Source organism: Lagopus muta, chromosome 6, assembly GCF_023343835.1.
Source record: "Lagopus muta isolate bLagMut1 chromosome 6, bLagMut1 primary, whole genome shotgun sequence".
Classification (NCBI taxonomy): domain Eukaryota; kingdom Metazoa; phylum Chordata; class Aves; order Galliformes; family Phasianidae; genus Lagopus; species Lagopus muta.
In genome coordinates, this window is record NC_064438.1 from 57700564 (window position 1) to 57710829 (window position 10266).

A 10266-nucleotide genomic window follows, 5' to 3' on the forward strand; every position below is an offset into this window, starting at 1 on the left:
AGCCAGAGGGTGGTGAGGCACTGGCACAGGTTGTCCAAGGAGGCTGTGGATGCCCCATCCCTGCAGGCATTCAAGGCCAGGCTGGATGTGGCTCTGGGCAGCCTGGGCTGCTGGTTGGTGACCTGCACACAGCAGGGGGGTTGAAACTAGGTAATTGTGGTCATTTGTAACCCAGGCCATTCTAGGATTACGTGATTCTATGAAGTCTTGGTCACATTCAAAGTCATCCGGATGAGCTGGCACTAAAAACAACTACTGCATCTCCTGGGGCTGAAGCTGAAGTAGATACTGGTGTGCAAACACAACAATCTTTCACCTGTTCCTCCTTCTCAGAGATTTCTTCTGCTCTTGTGGTGTTTCAAAGGGGATGCAGAAACCGCACCATGCACTTGAAAGAGAGCTCTGGGGTGGAAGGCAGAAAGGCACAGCACATATAAAGCACCTCCAGTGTTCCAGACTGCTCTGCAAAAAGGTGTGCAACTCACAGGGACTGAACCAACACGCCCTCATTCCCTCCTTCCTGTGCACATCCACAAGACATTAAAGCCTCCCTGGATTGTTCCATAAATAAATGAGAAATAAACTAAAATCACCCACCCAGCAGAACATCTCCTGAAGGACAACACTGCAGAGCAGGAGGCTACAGCAGAACCAAGGCTGGTGCCACTGGGACATTAAACCCAACAGAACAGGCTCTCAGCTCCCCTATGACTTAAGAGATGCTTTAGTGCAAGGCAAACAATGCCTATAATCCTTGCAGACAAGTGCTGTCAGCACACTTTACATTGCTTCTTATACCATCACTACTGCTGGCACCAGCAGTTGCCTTTCTGGACACAGCCCTGGTCCAGCTGACAGAAGCATACTGAAAGCTGCTGCCACACTTCCTTCAGCTCCTCTCCTCTGATACCTGGGAGGACAACTATTCAAAAAGACACAGAAAAGAGACCAGACCTTATTTTTAAGATTTTGGACACTACTTGCTTTTCAGAATCAGGGAAGAATCGGCACAGGGAGACACGCTCACCTCTCTGCACTGAACCTCCACAGAATGGTGGCAGAGCCTCAGGGCTCAGCAGGAGGCAAAGGTAGGAGAGCTCCTAATGATGTCAGCACATTGCTGGACAGAGGATTCTGAGGTGAGAGCCATCAGACCAGACCATCAGACAAATGGCACAGATACTCCCACAGATCATGCACTTGTTTCAAAAGGCATCGCCCTCAGCTAGACACTGAGTCTGGGTCCTCACGTAGCATTAGTGGGAAGTACAGGTACACAGGAGGTGATATTTCAACCCAAACAGCTTTGAATGTTACACAGTAAAGATGCTTATTAAGAAGAAATCAAAGATTACAAATGGAAAAGCAAAGGCTTCCCTCAGTTCCCAAATATCCTGAAAGTGGGTGTCAGCAAGACTCTGAGTATCTCAGTTCTCAGCAGTATGTTCTGTTGCATACACATGTATCAGTACTTACTGACTGCATCCAGAAGAGAAGCATGCAACTTCCCAGAAGAAAACATCCACAACAGCAGGAAGAAACTCAGCAGCAGCTGGTCTGATGCCATTCTAAACACCTTTCACATGGAAAAACAAGAACATGCAGACTTCATGTATGGCTCCAGCAGACACTGCTAACTATAAGCTTGGAGATGGAGAGGAAGAGAGGAAATCTCTCCATGTGATAAAAGCTTATGGTAATGTATAGACGTAAGCAATGTGTGTGCACCAGGAATAGAAGCACAGAATCAGGGATGGCCAACCCAGTTGGTCCACAGCTGCAAAAATGTACTCATAGAAAGTCTGAAGTATCCGACTGAAAACTACCAGAGCCATAGTGGGGCACTGGTAGTGAAACAAAGCCATTCCACTTTTGATCCGTTGACTTGAAAAAGCAAAATGTTTTAACAAGCAAGTTAAAGACAAACTTTTGTTTTCATAGTGAGGAAAAGCGTCTGGCTGAGTTGATCCAACTTCATTGCTCAGTATCTCCCTGCAGCAATCAGAGAGCTGTGTCAGAACAACACAGGGTGCTTCTGAGTGAATGCCATCAACTGGTGCAGGAGATTAAAAAGCACCCTAGAGAATAAGAAAAAGACTTAGCAGAGGAAAGGGGAAGGAATGAAACTTCTGTGATATTTACTAAAAACGTGTCTCCTTTACAGGCATTTTCTGCTATTAATTTGGTATATTTGTCTCCCACGGCTTCAGCCAAACCAGAGCATTCAAAAACACTGCTCACATCAACCATCCTTTTGCTCCCCTTCTTCAATATTGAAGATTAGTACAAACTCCAGGGCGCCTGCATGAGACTCCACAAAAAGCAAAGCCTTGCTTAGCTAGGAGAGAATGGGAGAGAGGAGACAGCAGGTGGGAGCAGGACTCACATGTGTAGTGATGGCTTCCATTTCCCTTCTGTGTCCAAGGGGTGATTTGCAGACGTGATTCAGCTTTCTGTCCTACAACACCAGGCAGCTGGACAGCTTCTGCATTACCCACACGCAGTGTCTATTCCAGTACCACCACACAGGTACACGACCCAGCTTGGATCGTTTTTAAACACTGCTTGTATACGAGTACAGTGGGCAGACAGAAATCTGGCTGGGAAAGCCAGATGAAGACGTCAGCTTTGCAGTGCTCACCTCTGCAGAGCTCAGGGGTATGATGCTGAGCTGACAACTGTATCACTGGGAGTAAGGGGGGAAAATACCATTATCAAGTTATTAAGATCCACTGAGCACCCACCCCCATCACTATCACCTCTTCCAGAAGTCAGCAATTGAAGATATGCCTAACGCTTTGAGAGAAATTACTGCAATGGGTTGGTATCAGCTCAATAACAAAATCCTCTAATACAAAGTAAAAAAACCCCTTCCCTGCACAGATGGAACAATGATTGCACTAGGATTTTAATGAGGAGTGCACTCCCACGACTGGTAGGCCCAAACTTGGATCCAATTCCACTTGCTGTGAATAGATAAGAAAATGTTTATTTAAGGATGGTTTCTCCCCCACCCTGAAATGCATTTTGGAGAATAAATATTAAAACAACACCAACAATCCAGCGCTTATGAGCGCCCTACAAGCAACCATTGTGTGCCATGTGACAGAGAAAAAAACACCAAGGCTAAGAAAACACAGTCTAGTTTTAAGCATCCATAGATTTTTAGCAAGGACTTAAGTATGTTTCTGTAACCTAACAGTGAACACAAATATTTGCTTAACCCCCGCCTTCGACTTCCAGAAAAGAACTAATTACCCTGACAGCTACCAAATGCCCCAAGAAGAATTTGAGGCATGAACCACCACCACCACCAAAAAGCAACAGAGACAGAGCTCCCACCAGCAGAAGGGCTGCCTCACTTGGGCATCCTGAACCCAACTGTGCCCAAGACACCAGTGACTCATTACAGCGATGGAGCAGAGGAACTGCTTCAGGGGGCGAGAGGAAAATTCCATCTTAATTTAAGAATGCTCTAACAAACCTCGCCTGAGCTCTGAGACACCCCAACAATCAGATATTGACTAAGAAAGGCTTTCTATAAACACTGCTGACAGTGCTCAGCGAGCAATCTGTGCTAAGAGCCCTACCATGGACACAGAAAACTCCAAGTACAATGTTTACACATCAGCTGCTTTCAAGAAGTTTACCTTAGATACTTTTAAAATGAACACAACATCAATGGCTTTTAAAAACGAAGTTGGCTTTGCGTATTTGCCTTCACAGCCTGCACCATCCCATTCACTATTCCCTTGACACAGTTCCTCCCTGTTTGCAAGGCTCTGCAAAAACAAAGAGCGCACCAACGACCTAGAAACAGATGCAGGATTCCTGACTGCTTTAAACTCATTAACTTCACACTTGGTTTAGAGGTGCAACAACTCCGTCCAAGGCTTTGATTTACATTTCTCAGGTTGTGCAAGGAGAGGGTTTATCACTGAGTCCCCTGCAGAACAGAAGGATGTTTACTAAGACCCAAAGAGAGGAGGTTTGGTGGGAAGGGGGGGGTGTTATTTACAGGGCACAGTGCAGTGCCCTGCACCCAGCCAGCTCCGGAACTAGAAGCTATAGCACATGTCAGCACAGCTCTCCACTCATTAGCAGGATAATGAGAAGCAGAATCCGTCTCTTTTTTTTCCACTAGGAGCAAAGGGATGACACAGAGCACTTCCCTGTGACACAGCCAGTCGCTTTTCACCACGCTGCCCTACGCTGTGCAGCTATACCCAAACAAACCAGCTGAAGGCACGCAATGTTTCAGATTTATGAAACCTGAAATGTCCTTTCTAAGTTTTACGGGCCAGATTTCCCAGCAAAGAAATCATAGAATCACAAGGTTGGAAAGGATCTGCAAGATCTACTAATTCAACCATCCTCCCATCACCACTGCTACCACAAGCACTAAACCATATCTCGTAGCTCCTCAGTTGACTGATCTGCACACAGCAATCTAAGGAAAAAATAAGAATGTAAATATCCATTACCGTGAAAACAAAAGAGTTAAAAATAACTCCCCGAGGCCATTAGTAACCATTTCAAAGGGGGATGAGAACGAGATCCGACTATAAAACTCCAATTTGAACATTAGCAAACAGCCCTCCCCCAGCACGCAGCAATTACCGGCGCCTTTCATGTGGCACAGCCACGCTCCTCAGTTTGGTCACACCAGGCCCATTTCGTGTACAGTCAGCAGCATTACGAAGTGCAACATCACAGCCATTCTGCCCACGGAGTCCACAAATTCGGACTGCTGACACACGAGCCAAAAACATCACGACAAAAAGAAAGGGCTCACGGAGCCATCAGCAAATGGCCGGGTCGGAAGGGACTCAAAGACCATCAGCCGCGGGCCGGGCGACCCCCAGCTCAGCCGCCCAGGGACCCATCCACGGCCTCAGCGCCTTCAGGGACGGGCACCCACAGCTCCGGGCAGCCTGAGAAAGGCAACAAGGAGGAACGTGGGGCGCCCACACCTCTGTGGCTGGAACCGCTTGAGCAGCACCCGTCGGCTTTCAGCAGCAGCCCAGCAGCGAGCTCCAGCTCCGCTCCAGCTTCCGAAGAGCTTTAATCCGCTTCTGCCTTTCTCGGCTATTATTAACCCCGGGGATAAAGTCGTTAATCGGGAGCTGGAAGCGACGCACTCCCCGCGCAGGTAAATGCCCTCCGCCTTCAGCATCGGGCGAAGCGCCGCCCGCAGCGCTCCGTGCGGGGCCCGGAGCCGCCGAGCCGGGTGCAGTGAGCCGCCGTCCCGCGGCAGATCCGGGCCCGGGCCCTTACCTTGTACACGTCGCCGTAGGTGCCGCTGCCCACGCGCTGAATCAGCTCGTAGTCCTGCTGCGGGTTCCGCCGCATGATGTCCCCGCTCGGCCGCTCCATGGCGGCGGGCCCCGAGGGCCGCCCCTCTGCTCCGGGCCGCCGCTTAGCGCGGCCGCCGGCCTTCGGCCCTCATGGCTGCGGAGCCGGGAAGTGCCTCCCCCGCCGGGGAGGGGTCTCGGCCGCGGCTGACAAAACAAAGGGAGGGCGAGGGGCGCTGGGAACGTCCGTTGGCCGCGGGGCAGCGGGGTGGAGGTCCCGGCCCCGAGCGGCTCGGCGGCCCTCCGCAGCCAGGCCGCTACGCCCTGCCCTACCCTACCTGCGCGGCCCTTTGTCCCGGCGCTCAGGGAACGCCGCGCTGCCGCCTCCTTCCTCCTCCCTTCTCCTCCTTCCTGCTCCCGCCGCGGCCCCACGCACGCACCGCGCCGGGACGGGACGGCACAGCGCCTCCGCAGCGCCACGGCGCGGCGGGATTCGAACCCCCGGCCCTCAACTCCACGGCCGCCGCCTCCTCCGCCCCGCCGAGCGCTTCCACGGCGCCCGCCCTCACAGCGCTGCGCTGCGCTGCTCCGAGCGGCCGGCGGGGCGAGCGGCGGGATCCTCCGCACTGCACTGCACTGCACTGCCTCGGAAAGGCCGCGTCTGGAGCGCCGAGCCCCCGGTTCCAGGCAGACGGGGAACTGCTCCAGAGATGGCACGGCTCTGGGGCTGAGAGCCTCCGAGGTGTCAGCTTGAAGGCTGAGGGGGATCTTATCCATACATATCAATATCTGAAGGGCGGCAGTCAGATTAGTGAGGGCAGTGCATTTCTTCCTTCGTGGAATGCAGCGCTGAGGAATGGTGCCATCTGTCAGAGCTGTGGCGTAGCAGAAGGCTGTGGCTGCCTGGAGGACGTGAGGTGATGGGCTCATCACAGGATCACCAAGGTTGGAAAAGACCTTCAAGATCATCCAGTCCAACCATGCACCTATCACCAATAGTTCTCACTGAACCATGTCCCTCAACACAAAATCCAAACGTTCCTTGAACACCTCCAGGGTTGACAGCCCATTCCAGTGCCTGACCACTCTTTCGGAGAAAGAGTTGCACCAGGGGAGGTGTGGGTTGGATTTTTACTTCACAGAATGACAGAACGGCCCAGGTTGGAAGGGAGCTCAAGGATCACGAAGCTCCAACCCCCCTGTGCCATGCAGGGCCACCAACCTCCACATTTCACAGCAGCCCAGGCTGCCCAGGGCCCCATCCAACCTGGCCTTCAACACCTCCAAGGATGGACGGGGCATCACAGCCTCTCTGTGGATCCTAAATCTGCCCTCCCTCAACTCCAAACCATTTCCCCTTGTCCTGCTGCCATCTCCCCTTTCCAAGAGCTGACTCCCCTCCTGTCTGCAGGCTCCCTTTAGGCACTGCAGGCTGCACTGAGCTCACCCCGCAGCCTTCTTTTCTCCATGCTGAACAAGCCCAGCTCCCTCAGCCTGTCTTTGTAGTGGAGGTGCTGCAGCCCCCTGCTCATCTTTGTGGCTCCTCTGGACCCTCTCCAACAGCTCCCTGTCTTTCCTGGGGGCTCCAGACCTGCACACAGCACTGCAGCTGGGGTCTCACAAAAGCAGAGCAGAGGGGGACAATCACCTCCTGTCCCTGCTGCCACCTCTCTTCTGAAGGAGCCCAGGACACCATTTGCTTTCTGAGCTGCAAGAGCACGCTGCTGGCTCATGTTCAGCTTTTCATCCACCAAGACCCCCAGGTCCTTCTCTGCAGGGGTGTTTCCAGCAAAAGCAGCTGAAGTACAGCAGAACACCTGAGTAAAACCCACCCGTGGTCTCTGAAATGGCTGTTGAACAATTTAATAGACCAAAGAGCCCAGACACGGAGCAGAGGAATGCTGGAATCCGCAGTGGTATTGCTGCACAGTAAAATCATTAAGGCCTACAAAAGGAGGTGTGAGCACTGAGGTGCAAAAAATACCACATACTCAACGCAGGAAATATGTTTGCAGAAGCTTGGTGGGATGAATGAAATGGATGCCAGATGTATGGGCCTTTTGGTGACTGAGCCTCTTTGGCAGGCAGGCAGCCCAACTGGGCCCAACGCATTGACAAAGCAGCTCAGTGCAGCTTCCCAGGTTAAAATGGAGCCTGTTTTCAGCTTACCGCAGCGCATTTGGGAACGCCACGTGCAGGTACCTGAAACCACACCGCTGATTGCGTCAGCTTTTCCTTCCAAACACGGGCTCTCCAGCACAACTCATTAGGATTATTGCACCGTTTGAGGTTGAACTCAAAGGCTGCGTGTGCTGACGCTCAGGAATTGCACGCTCACGTCTGATTTTATTGGGCTTTGATTTATGGGCTCATTGGAAACGGTGCTTTTCAGGAGCGGGCTCCAAATGTAAACTGCCTTGCTTCCAGAGAGGCAGGGAAGCACGTGACTGCCAACTTAAAGGGATTCACATTTCATTTCCCCTCGTACTCTGAAAGCTTTCTACATCCTGTATATTCTCTCCAACATAAATACGTCAGTTTTCCTGAACACCCAGCAAATAAAGGAAAGAAAAAAACTATTTACCCTTTAGGGGGCTGTATTTCCTCTGGTGATTTTCAACAAAACAATTACCTCTGCCCTAGAAATTAGCTTCCTGCACTCCTGATAGCGAGCTGTTTGTGTCCTTTCTTTTTCCCTCTTCCTCCGCTGAATGTTTGAACGCCACTTTTCATTTTCCAGATTTTCTGCTCCTGTCAAGCCATCAGGTGACAGCACAGGAAAGGCCGTTTCATTTTCCAGTAGCAGATGGTGCATTAAGACTTGGCCTGCTACAGCATTTTGTGGATCCAAGGGCTCTGCAGTGTAATGCAGGAGCTCTTTCATAGACCACAGTTTTGCCCTTGCTGGGTTGGTTACCCTTTGCTTCACACCTGGAGGTTTGGTTTCCTGGAGCATGTTGCCCGTGTTGTGAGCTCCGAAGCTGCCTTATGGTCTGTGCTTTGTTCCACCATCCCCAGCTGGGTCTCAGTCCCTGGTAGAAGCGACACTGTAAAGTGCACATCAGTAACAGCAGCACCAAGTCTACTTATAGAGCCATTCTGTGGCTGCAAGAATGGAGGTAAGAGAGATATACAAAGCGTCCGGTCCAAGACATATATCATAGAATCACATATCATAGAATGGCCTGGGTTGCACAGGAGCACAGCGCTCATCCAGCTCCAACCCCTGCTGTGTGCAGGTCGCCAACCAGCAGCCCAGGCTGCCCAGAGCCACATCCAGCCTGGCCTTGAATGCCTGCACGGATGGGGCATCCACAGCCTCCTTGGGCAGAAGACATGGCATGACACTGCATCCTCCCAGGCACAGACTCTTGAGCACGTGTCCATCTCCATTCTGCATTTACCACCCGAAATCACGTTGCTCTGCTGGTCAAGCACGTTGAGGAATGTGCTTTTATGCAGCATCGTTCATCTGGATGGGTCCCAGCCCTAGTAGGAATGTTAAGTGGTTTTACATAAGGCATTACGTAGGATTAGAGAATGTGATCTGTTTGCATTGTAGTCTTGAGAAGAAGAACAGCGAAGGTTATTTTAATGAGATCTAGCTGGTAACGGTCGATGCAAAGCTGCACCAATTTCTAGCTGAACAGTGCTATAAAAGTGCTTTTTAAAGCAGCACAGGGTGCTGGGCACGTGAACGGCTGCTCACTCTCAAATAGGAAACTGAACTGTGAAACATCAGCACTCAGAAAAAGAAATCGGCCCTCCTTCTCATGAGATTGCCGAAGCATCTTTAATTTCACATTGTTTAACAATCTCACACTGGAGGTGTTCAAAACTGTTCTGCAAGATTGCTTCACGGTGCATTTGACAACTCAAATAGACGAGATGCACAGCAACAAGGAAGCTGAAGGCACAGTAATCAGCGACAAGGCCTGCGGCTTTCCCCCTCGTCGATTCATGCCATGCACTCTATTTTACATCAGATTTCATTCATTGTTGAGGAGACAAAGTAGGCTCTCAAGAAATGCTGCAGCTTTTTCCCTACTTTTTTTTTTTTCTTTTAAGTTTGTGGTTTGGGTTTTTCAGATTGCTTCACCTTTCTGATGAAACACATGCTTTTGCTACAGTGCATCTCTCTGCTGCCACGAGCCAAGGACTTTCCTGGAGGGTAGGATTGAGGAAGATACCCACCTACTGCCCTATTCCTGGGGATGCCCAAGGCCAGTTGGATGGGGCTCTGGGTGGCCTGATTTGGTGGCTGGCACCTTCCCTGCCCGCAGCAGGGCGGTTGGAACAAGGCGATCTTTGAGGTTCCTTTCCAACCCAAGCCGTTCTGTGATTCTGTGACATAGGAGATGAGCTACTTCCAGGGCAGCTCTCTGACACCAAATCCAGCTCTGCCTGCAGCAGGTAGGATGCTGAGCATACAGCAGCTTCTCGGTGTCATTTCAGGAGCTCACAGTGCTGCTCACACTGCTTCATGCTGATTTCTGTTGGGGGATCCACAGACAACGCAGACAGGGCAGGTTTTGCAAGGGTGGAATGACCTCCCCTTATTGGTGCATCCCTTTGGAGCTGGGAGCAGCTGGGATCACAGCCAGCACATGATGGTCAGTACAAAGGATGCCAGAAAAAAAAAACCAAACCCACAAACATGCTAACAAGAGGACCGAAGATATCCTGATGCAGGAGCAGAAAGGAAAGGTTGTTGCTCTGCTCAGGTGCTCTGAAAGGAGAGAAAAGTCACGCAGGGTTGGAAGAACAAAGCCTTCCTAGGCTGCCAAGAGGCACAAAAGTCAAACAAGACCCTCTGCCAGCTTGAAGCCAGTTCCATGGGCAAGGATTTGTTTTCTAGGGAAGGAAGAGGAGTGCAGGTGGCCACGCATTACTCCTGCGTCACCTTGTTTACATCACTGTGTCCCAGGTCGCTCTGCAGCTGAGCATGCTGTTTGCACTCGGCAGGAAGGAA

General features: G+C 51.1%; 1 protein-coding gene across 3 annotated transcripts in view; it reads right to left on the reverse strand.

Moving 5' to 3' along the window:
• The window catches only part of MAP4K5 (mitogen-activated protein kinase kinase kinase kinase 5), a 58372-nt gene extending 52593 nt beyond the window's left edge, over window positions 1-5779 (reverse strand). Inside the window, exons 1-2 of one of the 3 annotated variants that reach the window (XM_048949138.1) lie at window positions 5633-5779; window positions 5278-5501 (exon numbers count right to left, since the gene is read on the reverse strand). In XM_048949138.1, the coding sequence (XP_048805095.1) occupies window positions 5278-5376 (99 nt within the window). In that variant the 5' untranslated portion in view covers window positions 5377-5501; window positions 5633-5779. Of the gene's footprint in view, window positions 1-5277 lie in introns of all 3 variants that reach the window. The other 2 variants (XM_048949140.1, XM_048949139.1) reach the window with 2 other exon arrangements.
• Window positions 5780-10266: the final 4487 nt, after the last annotated feature.